Here is an 18513-nt window from a genome sequence, read left to right on the forward strand (position 1 = left end):
TTTTTTTTTGAGACGGAGTCTTGCTCTGTGCCCCAGGCTGGAGTGCAGTGGCGCGATCTCGGCTCACTGCAAGCTCCGCCCCCCCGGGTTCACGCCATTCTCCTGCCTCAGCCTCCCAAGTAGCTGGGACTACAGGCGCCTGCCACCTCGCCCGGCTAATTTTCTTGTATTTTTAGTAGAGACGGGGTTTCACTGTGTTAGCCAGGATGGTCTCCATCTCCTGACCTCGTGATCCGCCCATCTCGGCCTCCCAAAGTGCTGGGATTACAGGCTTGAGCCACCGTGCCTGGCCTGGGGTGTCTCTTGTAAACACACAGGAACACACAGTGCCCGCTCCTGGCCGCTCTGTGTCTGTCATGGCTAAAAGCTGTACTTAGAGAAAATCACACAGATGTGGGTGCGAACCCAGTTCCACCCCTCATTTGCTCTTAACCTTCATCAGTCGCTTTCCTCTGAGTTTCTCGGTGGGAAAAGTGGGGTGAGAGCATCTTCCTTGAGAACCTTCAGGGCTCAGATGAACCAGTGGATGTGCCTGGCACGTGGGGACAGCTGGGGAACACTGAGCCTGACTCGACTCTGGAATACGCTGTCAAAAATGAGCAAAGACTCCAGGACCTCCCTCTCTACCTTTCCTTCTGCTGACAAAGCTGAGAGCCTCGAGTCCGTTTGTCTTCCAGGGCTCTGGGGAAGAGCAGCAATTAGCAGAATACTGTTGAAAGTGCCACAAAGGTACAAGGTTCACAAATAAGCCCCGTTTGTAATCCCGAGCAGGCGCAAGGATGCGGGACAGGCAGAGCATGAACCCCTCCTTTGCTTTTGTAGAATGCAGAGAGCAGTCTGCAGCAGAAGAATGAAGCCATCACATCCTTTGAAGGAAAAACCAACCAAGTTATGTCCAGCATGAAACAAATGGAAGAAAGGTAATCACTTCCGCCTGCAGATGTTCTCTGGAAGGTGCCAAGCATTCCCTGGGCCTGGAGCTTATTCAGAGTTCCTCTCCAAAGTGCAGGGCAGGGGCTGGGCGCGGTGGCTCACGCCTGTAATCCCAACACTTTGGGAGGCTGAGGCCGGTGTATCACCTGAGGTCAGGAGTTCAAGACCAGGCTGGCCAACATGGTGAAACCCTGTCTCCACTAAAAATACAAAAAATTAGCCAGGCGTGGTGGCGTACGCTTGTAATCCCAGCTTCTTGGGAGGCTGAGGCAAGAGAATTGCTTGAACCCAGGAGGCAGAGGTTGCAATGAGCTGAGATCGTGCCATTGCACTCCAGCCTGGCCAACAGGAAGAGACTCTGTCTCCAAAAAAAAAAAAAAAGCCAGGCACAGTGGCTCATGCCTGTAATCCTAGCACTTTGGGAGGCCAAGGCAGGCAGATTACAAGGTCAGGAGATTGAGACCATCCTGGCTAACACAGTTAAACCCCGTCTCTACTAAAAATACAAAAAATTAGCCAGGTGTGGTGATGGGCGCCTGTAGTTCCAGCTACTTGGGAGGCTGAGGCAGGAGAATCGCTTGAACCTGGGAGGGGGAGGTTGCAGTGAGCCGAGATCGTGCCACTGCACTCCAGCCTGGGTGACAGAGCAAGACTCCGTCTAAAAAAAAAAAAAAACTCTCAAAGCTCAGCAGTAAACAGTCAATCCAATTGAAAAATGGGCACAAGCTTGGCACAGTGGCTCACACCTGTAATCCCAGCACTTTGGGAGGCTGAGGCGGGTGGATCGCCTGAGGCCAGGCGTTCAAGACCAGCCTGGCCAACATGGTGAAACCCCGTCTCCACTAAAAATACAAACATTTGCTGGGTGTAGTGGTGCATGCCTGTAATCCCAGCTGCTTGGGACGCTGTGGCAGAAGAATCGCTTGAACCTGGGAGGCGGAGGTTGCAGTGAGCCAAGATCATGCCATTGCCCTCCAGCCAGGGCAACAAGAAAGAAACTTCATCTCAAAACAAACCAAAAAAAATTGGGGGACAAAAGACTTGAACAGATACTTCATCACAGAGAACATCTGGACAGCAGAAAAGTACACGAGATGATATTCAGACCATGGGCCATCAGAGAAATGAGTGGCGCCATCCCACCACACATCTGTTAGGACAGCTGTGGTTTCTTTTTTTTTTGTGTGTGTGTGTTTTTAATTTTTTTGAGCCAGAGTTTTGCTCTTGTCACCCAGGCTGGAGTGCAGTGGCACGATCTCAGCTCACCGCAGTCTCTACCTCCCAGGTTCAAGAGATTCTCCCGCCTCAGCCTCCCGAGTAGCTGGGATTGCAGGCATGTGCCACCACGCCCAGCTAATTTTGTATTTTGTAGAGATGGGTTTCTCCATGTTGATCAGGCTGGTCTCGAACTCCCGACCTCAGGTGATCTGCCTGCCCTGGCCTCCCAAAGTGCTGGGATTACAGGCGTGAGCCACCGCGCCTGGCCAGCTACAGTTTCTTTAATGACAACACCAGGTGCTGATGAGGACACAGAGTTAATGGATCTCTCATACATTATTGGTAGGAATGCAAAATGGTGCAACCACTTAGGAAAACAGTTTCTCAAGAAGCTAAACGTCCTCTTACCATGTAATCCAAATAGAAATGAAACTTATGTCTACACCAAAACCAGTACATATGTTTATAGCAGCTCTGTTCATAACTGCCAAAAACTAGAAGCAGTCCCAGTGTTCTGCATTGGGTGAATGGATAAAGAAAGTGGTAATCTGTGCAGTGAGATACAGCTCAGCCGTCATCTGTGCAGTGAGATACAGCTCAGCCATACAAAGGAATGAACCACTGCCCTTTGAGAATGTTCAGAGGGGAAACAAAAGGAATGAACCACTGACATACACAGAAACTTGGATTGATCTCAGCGACATTATTCTGAGAAAAAGCCAGTCTCAAGGTTATATAACGTATAATCACATTTAGATTACATTCTCAAAAAGCCAAAGCCATATTGTTGCAGAACAGATGAGTGGCTGCCACGGGCTGAGGTGGGGAGATTGTGTGGCTCCGGATGGCAGCACTGGGGAGTTTTGGGAGTGGTGGGACCGTCCTGTATCCTGAGTGTGGTGGAGCTGACTCTCCATGTGTTAAAACTCACAAGAGCTAATTTTACTGTATGTTAATTTTAAGGAAGAATTTCAGCCAGCAAAAGTCATCCTTTCCTTACAAAGATTTGCTTCATTTGTGCTCTTGCTGGTGTCACATCCAGGTTGCAGCACTCGGAGCGGGCGAGGCAGGGGGCCGAGGAGCGGAGCCACAAGCTGCAGCAGGAGCTGGGCGGGAGGATCAGCGCCCTGCAGCGGCAGCTCTCCCAGCTGCACGAGCAATGGTAGGGGCCCTGCAGGGAGCCTGGGCTGGGTGTGGCTCAGGAGGGACTGGGAAGAACTGGGGGCAAGTAGTGTCCTGCTTCAGCACTCACCCCTGCAGCGTTCGTATGTTACCCCTAGGGAGCTCCCTCCCCACAGGACGACTCACGTGGTCCAGCTCACCCCCAGAAGGTCTGGCCACGCTCAGACCATGGTCCCAGGTCACAGCCTTTATCACCCTTAACCACCCTTTCTAAAAAGAAACAACCGTGTGTCAGTGTTGAGCAGAAAGCCACCTTTCACCTACCCTTTACTGACGCAAGCTTCATATGATTTTGTGCACAGTTCGTCTACAGATTTTTTATTTTATTTTTATTTTTTTATTTTTTATTTTTTGAGACGGAGTCTCGCTCTGTCGCCCAGGCTGGAGTGCAGTGGCCAGATCTCAGCTCACTGCAAGCTCTGCCTCCGGGGTTTACGCCATTCTCCTGCCTCAGCCTCCCGAGTAGCTGGGACTACAGGCGCCCGCCACCTCGCCCGGCTAGTTTTTTGTATTTTTTAGTAGAGACAGGGTTTCGCCATGTTAGCCAGGATGGTCTCGATCTCCTGACCTCGTGATCTGCCTGCCTCAGCCTCCCAAAGTGCTGGGATTACAGGCTTGAGCCACCGCGCCCAGCCCAGATTTTTTATTTTTTAACAGTCTCACTCTGTCATCCAGGCTGGAGTGCAGTGGTGCGGTCTCAGCTCACTGCAGCCCCCACCTCCTGGGCTCAAGCGATTCTTGCACCTCAGCCTCCTGAGTAGCTGGGACTACAGGTGCACGTCAACACACCTGGGTAATTTTTGTTGTTTTGTTTTTTGTTTTTTGTTTTTTGTTTTTTTTTTGAGACGGAGTCTCACTCTCTCACCCAGGCTGCAGTGCAGTGGCGCAATCTCAGCTCACTGCAAGCTCCGCCTCCTGGGTTCACGCCATTCTCCTGTCTCAGCCTCCTGAGTAGCTGGGACTACAGGTGCCCGCCACCATGCCCGGCTAATTTTTTATATTTTTAGTAGAGACGGGGTTTCACCATGTTAGCCAGGATGGTCTCGATCTCCTGACCTCATGATCTGCCCGCCTCAGCCTCCCAAAGTGCTGGGATTACAAGCATGAGCCACCGTGCCCGGCCTAATTTTTATATTTTTACTAGAGACAGGGTTTTGCCATGTTGGCCAGGCTGGTCTCAGTCTTCCGGCCTCAAGTGATCCACCCGTCTCAGCCTCCCGAAGTGCTGGGATTACAAGTGTGAGCCACCATGCGTGGCCTGTAGATTTTTTGAGATAGTATATGTGCCAGATTAAAAGCCTAATGTTGAGAGAAGAGAGAGAAGAGACATCTTTATTCCCACAAAGAGAGAGCAGACTCCAGGGGTCCAGCAGGGCCCCCAGGGCCACTCAGCTGGCACAGGGGAGGAGTCAGGTTCAGGCCGGGGCTCACTCCTGGCCTCTTTTCCCTCCAGGGTTCTCCATCGTGAGTCTGGCCATAGGTTATAGAAAGCAGAATGAGGCTGGGCACAGTGGCTCACGCCTGTAATCCCAGCATCTGGGAGGCCGGGACAGGGAGATCACGAGGTCAGGAGTTCAAGGCCAGCCTGGCCAACATGGTGAAATGCCATCTCTAGTAAAAATACAAAAAATTAGCTGGGCATGGTGGCATGTGCCTGTAATCCCAGCTACTCGGGAGGCTGAGGCAGGAGAATCGCTTGAACCTGGGAGGCAGAGGTTGCAGTGAGCTGAGATCACACCACTGTACTCCAGCCTGGGCGACAGAGCAAGACTCCGTCTCAAAAAAACAAAAAGAAGCAGAATGAATTGGCCAGTGCGGTGGCTCGTGCCTGTAATCTCTGCACCTCGGGAAGCTGAGGTGGGAGGATCACTCGAGCCCAGGAGGTTGAGGCTGCAGTGAGCTGAGGTTGCGCCACTGCGCTCCAGCTGGGATGACAGAGCTAGACCCTGTCTCAGAAAAAGAAAAGAAGGAATTTTGAACTTCCTTTCCTCAGGTCTTCGCGTCAGGGGCGCGTTCTCTTCTGTGGTCCTAAGTGTTCAGAGCTCTCTCTCCCTTCTCTCCTGCGTAAGAGTCGAGTATGGCCCTGCAGGCTTTTCTCTCCCTGGCTCCTGCTCTTTCCTGTGGACGGGCAGGTGACCCTGGGGGAGAGGAAAGCCTTGCCGAAGGGTTTCAGTGCTCAAGTGGCAATTCAGAGACTCCCCGTTTCCTGGGCAGTGAGGAGGGTTGTCGGTCCTCCATGAAGGTCTCCCACGAGACTAACTCAAGTTTGTTTTATGGAAACAGCTCAAGCCTAGAGAAAGAACTGAAATCAGAAAAAGAGCACAGACAGGCTCTTCAGCGCGAATTACAGCACGAGAAGGACACTTCCTGTCTCCTCAGGACGGAGCTCCAACAAGTGGAAGGACTGAAAAAGGTGAGGTGGGCCCTCCTGGGGCAGGAGAGCCTCTGGCAGGCTCCTCTCCCCGCACCCTTTGTGTGGGGGCTCCGGGGCGTGGGGAGGCTGTTAGGGGGCTCCTGTTTTAGGAGCGAAGACAAATAAATCACAAAGCCTTCTGGCCAGCTCAGATAGAGGTGAGTGCCATGAAGAGAATAAAGCAGAACAGTGTCCTCACCCGTGTGCAAGGGGCCGGGGGAGGGAGCGACCGGCGAGCAGAGGCTCCAGTGAGTTATGCCTTACAAAGCACCGCTTGGGCAGAGGCTGCAGCCAGAAGTGTGAGGAGCAAAGGGGAGGCCTCGGCGGCAGGCGGCAGGAAGCCCTTCGTGGGCCCTGGGAGCCAGGGGAAGGAACGTGGGTTTTGTTTTGAGCACAGTGGGAAGCTGGTGGAGGGACAGGATCCGTTTCGTTTGCGGACGGTCGTTGGTTCCTGTGTGGAGAGTGGGTGGCAGGCTTGCAGGAGAGGAAGCTGGGAGGAGCCAGTCAACATCTCCCAGCACATGGCATCCCTGGGAAGCAAACTGACCCCAGCCCTCCACTTCCCCTTCACCTCAGTCCCCTGGAGGACCCTCTCCCTTGGAGGCATGGCCTGGATGCGGTGGGCTTCAGAGGGCGAGAGAAGTGGGGTCCGGGAGGCCTTCACTGTCTGGCTGTGGAACTAGACCTCCCAGGAAGCTCCGAGGCCATGTGGAACATTCGCCCTAATGTAAAATCATCGACTTTTCCCAGAGAGGAGGAGGCTCCGCAGTCCTGGACGGGCTGACTGCAGCCTGGGGTGCTGTGGGGGCTCCTCCCGTGTGGGGATGGTGTGCCCCCCTCTCAGGCCCCTGCACTGCCGAGCACTGCAGCGCAGCGGAGCCCAAAGCAGGCTTCCCTCGGCACCTTCCCAGGAGGGGCCTTCAGGGCTGGGGTGGCTTCTGGACCTGGATTTTGTGGTGTGGAACACGGTAATGGACACCACTGAGCGATTCGAGAGAGTTAGAAAAGGCCCTTTTGATTTCCATCGGAAAGTGCCTGGAGTTGTTGGGCAAGGGAGAGCTTCCTCAAGAGCCAGGTCAGGCTTGGAGAGTGGAAGGGAGGAAGTGCAGGGCAGAAGAGGACTTTTAGAAAGTTCTGCCTCGTCACGGGGCATACCTCCTTTATTCTGCTTCAGAATGCTTTGGTCAAAAGATTCGAATGACGCAGTTCCAGCCCGTCCCAACAACAGGAACAAAACAATGTCTAGGATCCCCAGTTAAGCCACAGCGGGCCTTGCAAGCATGTACACAGAAGCAGGAGCTGCGGCACAGGGTGTGCGGGGAGCTACCCTGCCACTCGGGCCTAAGCTCCACCGCCGTCCCCCGTGGTCCCAGAAACCCCAGTTACTCTCTGGGTCTCCATCCTGGCCTTACCAGACTGGCTCAAGGTGCACTGGCCCCAGGTGTCAGTGCCGTTGTCCCCTGGAATTCTGCTCCGTGCAGCGCTCCCCATGTGGTCCAGCCAGCCCCCAGGTGGTCTAGCCATGAAATGAGGTCCCAAGTCACCGCCTTCATCATCCTTGACCAGTGCTTTCCAAAAAAGCACCTTTTTCAGAGTTGAACAGGAAACCCCCTTTCAAACTAGTCTTTGCTGATGCAAGCTTCGTGTGATTTTTGTGCACAGTTCTTCTATAGATTTTTCGAGATAGCAATCTGTTTTGTAAAAGTTTATCTTTTAAAAAGAAGCTCAAATAGGCAAAGCCTCATTTGTCCCATGAGGGTAACTTTTTTTTTCTTTGAGACAGAGTCTCACTCTGTCGCCCAGGCTGGAGTGCAATGGCGCGATCTCAGCTCACTGCAACCTCCGCCTCCCCAGTTCAAGCGATTCTCGTGCCTCAGCCTCCCGAGTAGCTGGGATTACAGGCATGTGCCACCACGCCCTGCTCATTTTTATATTTTTACTAAAGGAGGGGTTTCGCCATGTTGGCCAGGCTGGTGTTGAATGCCTGACCTCAGGTGACCCGCTCGCCTCAGCCTCCCAGTGCTGGGATTACAGGTGTGAGCCCTGTGCCCCGCCGAGGGTAACTGTTTTTAATGTGGCTGATGAATGTCACTGTCCTGTCCCATGTCTCTGTCCCAGCTGCAGAGCCCGCGTACAGTGCCTGCCTTCGAGCTGCCCGGTGTCGAGAGGAAGCTAGCAAGAAATAATCTTGAATGACATTAACACAGGACTGCATTTTGCTTTTTTTTTGAGACGGAGTCCCACTCTGTCGCCCAGGCTGGAGTGCAGTAGCACGATCTCAGCTCACCACAACCTCCGCCTCCCCAGTTCAAGCAATTCTCCTGCCTCAGCCTCCCAAGTAGCTGGGATTACAGGTGCCCACCACACCCAGCTAATTTCTGTATTTTTAGTGGAGACAGGTTTGCACCATGTTGGCCAGGTTGGCCTCAAACTCCTGACCTCAGGTAACCCACCTGCCTCAGCCTGCCAAAGTGCTGGAAGTACAGGCATAAGCCACTGTGCCCAGCCGCCTTTTGCTATTGAAAAACATTCTGATCTGCTTGTTGCTCTGGTTGCTAAATCTTTAAAAAAAAAAAAAAGGCCGGTGCAGTGGCTCATGCCTGTAATCCCAGCACTTCGGGAAGCCAAGGCAGGTAGATCACAAGGTCAGGAGTTCAAGGCTATCCTGGCTAACATGGTGAAACCCTATCTCTACTAAAAATACAAAAATTAGCCGGGCATGGTGGCGGGCACCTGTAGTTCCAGCTACTTGGGAGGCTGAGGCAGGAGAATCGCTTGAACCCAGGAGGCAGAGGTTACAGTGAGCCAAGATGGTGCCACTGCACTCCAGCCTGGCGAGAGAGCGAGACTGTGTCTCAAAAAGATAACAAAATTTTAAAAAAGGCCCGTGAATCCTCTGTCCAGCGTCTGGTTGGTTTGTTCATTTTAGGAGTTGCGGGAGCTTCAGGACGAGAAGGCAGAGCTGCAGAAGATCTGCGAGGAGCAGGAGCAAGCCCTCCAGGAAATGGGCCTGCACCTCAGCCAGTAAGAACCCCACTCCCCTCGTCTGCCGCTGCAGGCACACCAGTCTACCCAGCACACCCCTTGGGCCCCAAACCTACCTCCTTTTGGCGAAAGAAGGGTGGGCCATTTAGGAGCCCAGTCCACTGTTCACGGATGAGCTCTCAGGAAGCCAGGCCTCAGGGGGACCAAGCACTGATTCCTGCTAACCCCCTGGGGATGTCAGTCAGCTCTTAGTTAATTCATCAAGCGCACTCATTCCTAGTGACCAGGACACTCCTATTCCTTAGCTTCGTATCCAGGGCCTCAGGGAACAGATGGGCAATGAGAGGATTGCTTGGTCAGTCTACAGTCAGGCCAGAGGGAGCGTGGCGGGTTTGAGAATGGAAGCCTGGCCCGGTAGAGCTGCACTCACCGGCCTTGGGCAGCACAGCCCCCTTCCTTTGGGGAACTGGCCACGGCATCCGCCGGAGTCTGTCTGTCTGTCTGTCTGTCTGTCTGCTACAGATGCTGATGGGTGCAGACCCTGGTAGTTCTGCTCTCCTCTGACTTGACAGCGCCCCTCCTTGGTGTCCCAGTCTGGACACGTTGCTGTGGACACCTGGGCCTTGGGGTGGATCACACTTCAGATTGTGGAGCTTATCCATTTGTGTGATGATTTTGCATTTTCAACATAGTGGGTAGCCTTTTCTCCTGGAGTCAGGCCTCACGGTTGCAAGTAACAGAAATCCAACTCAAAGTGGCTTAAGCAAAAGAAGCCATCAGGAATCGGTCTCTGTTTCCTACCTCTGCTATCCTGTTTACCTCACAGGTGGGTCTGGACCCTTCAGGGGCAAAACAGCCGTCAGCAAGGCCATCTATCAGAGGAACAAAGTCCCTCTTCTTTCTGCATAGCTCCCAAGGTCACCCAAGGTTGACTCTGCTCCCGAGTACCCATGCCTGACGTAAGCACCATGACCAAGGAGATGGGGCTCACAGCCTCAGCACAGCCTGGGCTCAGGTCCAGCACTGCATATATTTGACCAGAAAAGGTCCACATATGGAGATCAAAATGAGAATCAGCTTGAAACACACTGGTGTATAGATGCGTGCAGCCTTAGAATTTTTCTTGCAGTCTGGAAAGGTGTAGAGTCTAGTAGTATTAAGAAAATAGGCCGGGTGTGGTGGCTCATGCTTGTAATCCCAGCACTTTGGAAGACCAAAGTAGGCAGATCACCTGAGGTCAGGAGTTCGAGGCCAGCCTGGCCAACATGGTGAAACCCTGTCTCTACTAAAAATACAAAAATTAGCCAGGCGTGGTGGTGGTTACCTGTAATCCCAGCTACTCGGGAGGCCGAGACAGTAGAATCGCTTGAACGCGGGGGTCAGAGGTTGCAGTAAGCCACGATTGTGCCCCTGTACTCCAGTCTGGGCGACAAAAGTGAGAATCCGTCTCAAAAAGAAAAAAAAAAGCTGGTCAAGGAATCTGATGTCTGTGGTGGGAATGCGGTCTGCCCACTCCCAGATGCAGGTGCTGGCCACTCGCCATCTCTCCTGCGCCCCTTACCTTTCTACATTAGCCCGTGGCCGCTGCTCCCTCCCCTCCCACCCTCTGCCCTGCCTGCCACCCGCTCAGCTGAGTGCCCTGTGCTGCTCTCGTCTGGCCTGTCAACTTGCCATGCTCTGGCCCCTGTTCCTCCCCAACCCCCAGGGAGCTCCTTGAGCGACGCAAGGCCCAGTGTCTGTCCCCATGCTCAAGAGCACAGGCCAGCTGTGAGGGCATCCCAAGAGCACTCACCAGAAGCAGACGTGGAACAGAGGCGGGCGTGGAGCTGGCTTCTGGGGTTTGCAGCCAGTGTTTTCCTCTTTACACTGGATGGATGGCAAGGCAGTGTCACAGGTCCCCTCCTAGTGGACCACAGACCTCGAAACTGTGGATGGTCTCTGATCTTTAAAATGTATCTTTGTGGCCGGGTGTGGTGGCTCATGCCTGTAATCCCAGCATTTTGGGAGGCCGAGGTGGCGGATCACCTGAGGTCAGGAGTTCGAGACCAGCCTGACCAACGTGGAGAAGCCCCGTCTCTACTAAAAATATAAAATTAGCCAGGCGTACTGGAGTGCGCCTGTAATCCCAGCTACTCAGGAGGCTGAGGCAGGGGAATCGCTTGAACCTGGGAGGCAGAGGTTGCAGGGAGCCGAGATCACACCATTGCACTCCAGCCTGGGCGACAAGAGTGAAACTCTGTCTCAAAAACAAACACAAAAATGTATTGTTGCACTTAGTGGCTGCCTGGCATTACCGGCTACCCCGGCTTCCGAATTCCAGTGTGAGCTGCCTGGCCACCACTCCCTCCCAGCAAGTGCTGTGCGTGTGACAGCATCAGGTGTATGCAAACCCAGACAGGGCTACCTGAGGAGCTGCTCTTGTGCTCTCTCTCCTCTTCGCTTCTTCCTCTTGCAAGCCTGTGCCGGATGACAGAGATGGCAAAGCCTCTTCGCAGACCCTACATTAGCTACAGGAACAGTTTTCCAGTTTCATTATCTTGGGAACATCTGGATTCTTCCTAAATTGTGTTTCCCAGAGTTCTTGTATGTTCAGTTTGCCATCTTAACCTGGCTTCCCAAGGTCTGTCCATCTGGGCAGCCTCTTCTGATCCTGTCAATCTGCTGGCCTATTTCCTGTGTCTGCAGCCGGACCAGGAAGGGAAGGAGCTGCCTCCCAATCTTTAGTAAAAGCCACAGGGATTTTTCTAAATGCCCTGATGCTGTTTTCTAATCCCTCCCTTAGAAGTCTAGCCTGTGTTTCCCAGAGACCTGCCATTTTCTCGCTTTGATTAGTCTAATCTGATGATAGTTCAGACTGATCTCAGTTTTTAAGAAAGGCTCAGACCAGGCTGGGCGTGGGGGCTCACGCCTGTAATCCCAGCACTTTGGGAGGCCGAGGCAGGTGGATCACTTGAGATCAGGAGTTCAAGACCAGCCAGGCCAATATGGTGAAACCCCGTCTGTAGTAAAAGTACAAGAAAATAAGATGGGCATGGTGTCAGGCGCCTGTCATCCCATCTACTTGGGAAGCTGAGGCAGGAGAATTGCTTGAACCAAGGAAGCAGAGGTTGCAGTGAGCCAAGATCACACCACTGCACTGCAGCCTGGGCAACTCAGCAAGACTCCATCTCAAAAAAAAAAAAAGAAAGGCCGGGCGCGGTGGCTCAAGCCTGTAATCCCAGCACTTTGGGAGGCTGAGAAGGGCGGATCACGAGGTCAGGAGATCGAGACCATCCTGGCTAACACGGTGAAACCCCGTCTCTACTAAAAAATACAAAAAACTAGCTGGGCGAGGTGGCGGGCGCCTGTAGTCCCAGCTACTCGGGAGGCTGAGGCAGGAGAATGGCGTAAACCCAGGAGGCGGAGCTTGCAGTGAGCCGAGATCGCGCCACTGCACTCCAGCCTGGGCGGCAGAGCGAGACTCTGTCTCAAAAAAAAAAAAAAAAAAAAAAAAAAAAAAAGAAATGCTTAGGCCTATAATCCCAGCACTTTAGGAGGCTAAGGCAGGCAGATCACTTGAGGTCAGGAGTTCAAGACCAGCCTGGGCAACATGGCAAAACCCCACCTCTACAAAAAAGTACAAAAATTAGCCAGGCATGATGGCTCGCACCTGTAGTCCCAGCTACTTGGGAGAATCACTTGAGCCCAGGAGGTCAAGGCTGCAGTAAGCCATGATTGCATCACTGCATTCCAGCCTGGGCAATATAGCAAGACCCTGTCTCAAAAAAAAAAAAAAAAAATCATCACACTGTTTCCCCAAATCGCACAAACTGCCTCATTTTATTTGGTTTAGTTCTGCCAATTTAAACCGTGTTCAGTCCTGTCTCTTACGTAAACAAAGGAATTGTTCTGACACAAGAATGGAGCAAGAACGAATGGCTGTGCCCTCTGAGCCTGCCCCTTCCAGACAGCAGGCAGCAGACTGGAGGCCGGGGAGAGGCTGCAGACTCAGGCTCCTGCTGGGGACAGCGGGAGAGACCAGCGCAGAACAGGGCCAGGTCTTGGACTTCTGGCCTCAGGCCGTCCTCTCGCCTCAGCCTCCCTCAGAGTCTGTCTGAGCCCCTGCAGGCTAAGCAGTGTGTTCTTGTGCCGGAGGCAGTCCCAGGCTCAGCCTCAGCCCCCGGCAGACGGGAGCCAGTGTGATGAGGCGACTCTGGGATTGTACAGAGGCGGAAGGCATTTTAACAGCCCATGTTCTAGGTCTCCTCACAAGTCCGGTATCTTCACAAAGCTAGTCATGAGAGCCAGCTGTGTTAGGGAGTCAGAGCCTCACTCTCTCTCACTGCTGTCAAATGGCCTTTTCTTCCTTAGGTCCAAGCTGAAGATGGAAGATATAAAAGAAGTGAACCAGGCACTGAAGGTACTGGCTCGCTAAGAACCACTTCTTCGCCGTCAGCTTGTGCTGATGGCCTGTGTGCTCGTACGTTTAAGTATCCCAACAGTCAGGTGAGAGCGTGTGGTCGAAGCAGTGGTGGTGATGACATATTTACAGAGAAGCCAGACGCTGCTCAGAAACGTGTCCCTCAGCTGAAGGATGCTGACAGGTGGCAGGGCCAAAGCTGAACCTAGGTCTTCTGCCTCCAGTTCTTCTGCCATCAGCTGTGCTTTGAAAATAGGCCTGATGGATCTTCCTAAAGGGGGAAGCAGGTGGCAGAGAGGAGCGACCCGCGGGTATCTTTAAACAGTGAAAAACAGGCCCTTCTGTTGAAGCGAGGGGCCAGACGCCAGCCGGCCCCACTGCAGTGCCCTGTGCCATTGCTAAGGACCACTCAAGCCAAGCCCTGAGTTGGGCCAGGTTTCCACACCCTTGTGGGGAGGGCAGAATAACACATTCCACTGAAGAGCAGGAGCTTGCGGGTGGCCTGGTGCAGGTGCAGGTGCAGATGCAGGTGCCAGGCTGAGCTGCAGGGCGGAGAGTGTGGGAGAGGAGGCAGACATTCAGGGGCACGGCAGCCTGGCCTGCAGGAGCGTCCACCCTTCGGCCTCAGCTGTGCCGTGGCAGCGATGCAAAAGCAGTCCCTTTCCACGCTCTCCCACGTGGTGCAGAGCAGGGACCCTAATGTCTCTGGGCATCTAACTTCCCAGTGTCAGGCCAGGGGCAGCAACTAACAGCAGCCTGGACTTCTAGGTAACATCAGTTTCACAGTGTCAGAGGGAGGGTAAAAATCATAAAACAGGACTCTAGAGCCGCCAGAACTCTTTGATGTCAGGATGAACGTCCTGGGCACACACTGGCAGCCCCAAGGGTGTGTGACTCTAGCTCAGTCTATGAGGATCTGTCTGTCAGCAAGAAGATCGCATCCAGCAGATGCTAATAGGCCAGAAAAGTACCTCATGCCTTTGACTCCTGGAACGCCCCAGTCCCTAAGCCTGAATAAATCACAGGTGCTGCTTCTCCCTGAGAAAGCCCTCCCAAGAGCCACCTTTCAAAGCCTCAGCCGCCTCCCCTGTGGAATGGAGTCCATCTGCTCCCCAGGGCTGTTCAGGAATCAAGGCTTTGGCCCGCAAGGAGAAGCGCTTCCTCAGGCCTGTGGGATGCAGTGCCCGCTGTCCATCACCACCTGTCTCTCCACAGGGATCAGCGTCAGCAGGTGTCCCAGTCTCCCTCAGATTTGGCCCTTCTGCCGCGCCTGCCAGTTCAGCTAGTCCCTTCGACCAGTGTCTCAGGCAGGGTCTAGGGTTGCAGGCACCAGAAGCTCACTCTGCTTACTTCAGCCAAAGGGAACTGATGGAAAGTGGGGGTGTGCCTGAGTGAGCGGATGCTGGAGACTGCCTTGAGGCCCCAGGGCAGCCTGCAGAGGCCAGGAGGTGAAGCGTGGAGCTAGGACACAGGAATCCTGGCTGCAGCCAGACCGGGAAAGGGCCCGTTGATGACGGAGAAGAAACTGCCTCACTAGGAAACAGGTGCTATGAGGGGCAATGGATGCAGCCAGAACACAGCTACGCACTCATCAGGGGCTTAGACAGAAAGTAGATTCTAGAATGTCCTTTCCTCCTCAGGGCCATGCCTGGCTGAAAGATGACGAAGCGACGCACTGTAGGCAGTGTGAGAAGGAGTTCTCCATTTCCCGGAGAAAGGTATGTGGGGCTCCACCCACCCTCCCAGTGCCCTGGGTCATTGCCCGCTGAGATTCCGCTTTCTCTGGTTCCAGAAGCCCGCATCACACCAGGCTCACTGCCCTGTGACTGCTCCCTGGCTGGCAGATGGGCGGCCCCGCCTCTGCTGCTTGCCTGTGCAGATGGCTTTCCATCCCGGCACCCTCTTTCTGGGATGCCTTGGCCAGTCACAGGCCCCTGGTCTCCAGCACATCCTTGCAGGAATTGACAATGATTTTGGGGGAGACGGGGCTCCTTGTGCCGAGCTGCTCTAGGGGATTGTCATTGAAAATTCTCTGTGTGCGGCAGGACCGAAATCTGGCCCAACTTAGGCAAAAACAGAATCTATGGGGAACCTACAGGGCAGCAGGTCACCAAAAATCACTGGTGATCTAGGCAGCGTGCTTGTCCCTGTCTTTTAGGTTCTGGAAACAAGGTCCTAGGCTCACCCTTGGGTCTAGGGTTACCAGGGCCTTATTAATAGCCTCACCAAGACCAGCTGGGTAGGGGAAGAGTTGGATATAAGCAAAACTGGGAGCTAAAGGAAACACTGCCAATGCCATGTTCTGTCTGTTCCCATCAACAGCCTAGCTCTGGAAAAGAGGAAGCCTCAGCCACCCCCACTCCCCACCCCGAGTTTCAGGCAGTGCCTTGCAGTAAGCTCAGAGCTAGAAACCACGGCCTGAGGCTGCCTGAGATCACATATGTCTACAAGGCCTGGCTGTTCCCATCTGTGGAACCACAAAAGCAGAGGCTGCACAGGTGCTCATCTCGGTGTCTTATCAGGCACCTAGGGAACCTGTTTAGAAAGGGGAAGACCCACTCCCACCCCCTTGGAATGCAGCAAAGAGAACAAACCAGACTCTTCCCATAGCTGGCTGGCTTAATGATGAAGTACAGCAAAAGTAAACTTTTTGTCTTAAGACCCTTAGGCCAGGCACGGTGGCTCACGCCTGTAATCCCAGCACTTTGGGAGGCCAAGGCGGGTGGATCACAAGGTCAGGAGATCAAGACCATCCTGGCTAACACCGTGAACCCCGTCTCTACTAAAAATACAAAAGATTAGCCGGGCGTGATGGTGGGCGCCTGTAGTCCCAGCTACTCAGGAGGCTGAGGCATGAGAATCGTGTGAACCCGGGAGGTGGGGCTTGCAGTGAGCCCAGATCATGCCACCGCACTCCAGCCTGGGCGACAGAGCGAGACTCTGTCTCAAATTTAAAAAAAAAAAAAAAAAAAACCTTTGCACACAGCCCTCACCACTCCACAGAAACATAAGAACCCATTCCAGGCCAGGCGCGGTGGCTCACGCCTGTAATCCCAGCACTTTGGGAGGCCAAGACGGGCGGATCACGAGGTCAGGAGATCGAGACCATCCTGGCTAACACGGTGAAACCCCATCTCTAATAAAAATACAAAAATCAGCCGGGCGCGGTGGCGGGTGCCTGTAGTCCCAGCTACTCGGGAGGCCAAGGCAGGAGAAGGGCGTGAACCCGGGAGGCGGAGCTTGCAGGGAGTGGAGATCACACCACCGCACTCCAGCCTGGGCGACAGAGCGAGACTCCGTCTCAAAAAAAAAAAAAAAAACCCATTCCAAACAAATGCGCTTCTGGGTTAGGAAGCAGGGAGGGTGTGTGGATGGCTTTTCCCTGGGTGTCCTGTGACTGCCTTCTTCCCGTCCTCTAGCACCACTGCCGGAACTGTGGCCACATCTTCTGCAACACCTGCTCCAGCAACGAGCTAGCCCTGCCCTCCTACCCCAAGCCAGTGCGAGTGTGCGACGGCTGCCACACCCTGCTCCTGCAGCGCTGCTCCTCCACGGCCTCCTGAGCGTCTGTCCTCGGGAGCACAGCCTCGCGGACAGCGCCAAACCCTGTGGGTCTCCAGGGGCTTGGGAATTGTGTTCTTTCCCAAGAGAATCGAAGGAAAGAATCAAATTTCTCGCCTGGCCACTGGCACTCCAGAAGACAGTGTGCCAGAACCAGCAGCTCTCACCGTGCCGAGATTCGTTCGGAATTAACTCCTCTGGATGGAAACTTCCATCTTACGGCTCTGGTTCAGATACAACGTCATGATTTTGCTACTATCATTTTTCACTTTTCAAAGAATTCAACCTGTTTTACAGCAGTTCAGTTCTGCTAGTGAGTAGTTTCCCTCTCCCACCTCCCTTCTGAAAACCTGACTCGTGTACAGCGTTTGACACACATGGGGTCTGTCTGTGCCTTCTCTGCTTCAGTCAAGAAATCTGCCGTTTCATGCCCTTGTGACTACCTATCGTTGGTCCGGCAATAAAATCATTTATTTTTCACTCTGGCGCATGCAGAAGCTCCTGTCAACTTCCAAAGAGCCACCGCACCAGAGGAGGCCTCCGCACCCCTCGTGCCCGAGCCCAGTGTGAGCAAGAGGCCGCCAGTGCTGCCCCAGAGCCTGCAGGGCTGTGCCTGGTGAGCCAAGGGCAGTTTGCAGGGGCAGCCTGCCACCAACAGGCAGAGGAAGTGACCCCAAGCCTGTCACCAAAGTGCAAGAGTAGTTCACATACATGATTGGGAGTTGGACAGGTTACAGATGGAGACACCTGTGGAAAGGCACTTGGCAGGCAGTCATTTTTTACATTTCAAATGCAGTGCTAGGACTGGCTTCCAGTCCCTCCCTCGGAGGCCCCTACCCCCAAACAGCCAATGGCCTGGGGCTCTCTTCCGGTCAAGTCCAGACAGCCAACAGTCAGTCTTCCAGGCCTCATCCTTCACCTTCTATACGTACACCTTGTCCAGGACCCTACCTTCCCTTCCCGCAGGCTCCCTACCCTCACCAAATCCAGGCCTCAGGATCGCACCCCTCCTCTGGGCTCCCCCACGACCTGGTCAGCCCTGGTAGATGCTTGCATGGCACCCTCAACTGAGTTTCCTCCTCTGCCGCTCCCTCCCTCCCTCCCTCCCTCCAACCGCTCTCAAGATGGAAAAGGTGGGAGCTTGGGCAAGGCTCAAAGATTCACCCACCATCCTATACAGCTTAGGACTGTGCGGCCAGACTTCAAGACAAGGTCTGCCCTGCTCCAAAGCCATGTCCTAGCAGGTTTCCAACCCTGTTAGGGAAGCCCAGTGGCAGCCCTCCCCTTCCCTCACCTCACCGTAGCAGCTGCCATCTCATACAGGGCCAAACTTTGAGAAAAAACTGCCTCTCACTACCCCTAACTGGCATATACGACATCTGTGCCTTTTCAATACACCCAGTGTGGACCCCTAACTTGCTGGGCAGCCTTAGGCAAGTCGGTTCACTTGAGTCTTAGCTTTCATCTGCACACACAAAAGCACAATAATCCATCCCTCCCCTACTTCAAGTCAGTTCTGGCAGTTCAGTATAAAAACATGCAGGAGGTTCCCACCTCTGTGCCTGACACTTGTGTTTAAGTGAAATTTATCACACCCATTTTCAAAGTTGGCAATATTTGGTCAAGATAACTTCCCTACTCACAAATTCAAACATATTCTAAGCCCTAACTCTGACATCTCCAGTCCCTGGTCTGGTACCATACCACCTTTACCCAGCCTGAGAAACGAAGGACAGATGTTCTAAGGCAGCACTTCCCAAGTCAACTGAGGTAGGGGTGAGTGGTCAGGATTTTGTTTAAAATGCAGATTCCAACTCACAAG

The 18513-nt window shown here is 53.6% G+C and overlaps 1 protein-coding gene across 1 annotated transcript in view; it reads left to right on the forward strand.

Moving 5' to 3' along the window:
* RUFY1 (RUN and FYVE domain containing 1) overlaps positions 1-17185 on the forward strand; it is a 66300-nt gene extending 49115 nt beyond the window's left edge. Inside the window, exons 12-18 of the mRNA XM_025389134.1 lie at positions 823-920; positions 3194-3313; positions 5617-5746; positions 8676-8770; positions 13082-13130; positions 14771-14848; positions 16550-17185. Of these exons, the coding sequence (XP_025244919.1) occupies positions 823-920; positions 3194-3313; positions 5617-5746; positions 8676-8770; positions 13082-13130; positions 14771-14848; positions 16550-16693 (714 nt within the window). The 3' untranslated portion in view covers positions 16694-17185. The remainder of the gene's footprint in view (positions 1-822; positions 921-3193; positions 3314-5616; positions 5747-8675; positions 8771-13081; positions 13131-14770; positions 14849-16549) is intronic.
* The last annotated feature ends 1328 nt before the right edge of the window (positions 17186-18513 follow it).

The sequence above is a fragment of the Theropithecus gelada genome, chromosome 6 (genome assembly GCF_003255815.1).
Source record: "Theropithecus gelada isolate Dixy chromosome 6, Tgel_1.0, whole genome shotgun sequence".
NCBI lineage: Eukaryota > Metazoa > Chordata > Mammalia > Primates > Cercopithecidae > Theropithecus > Theropithecus gelada.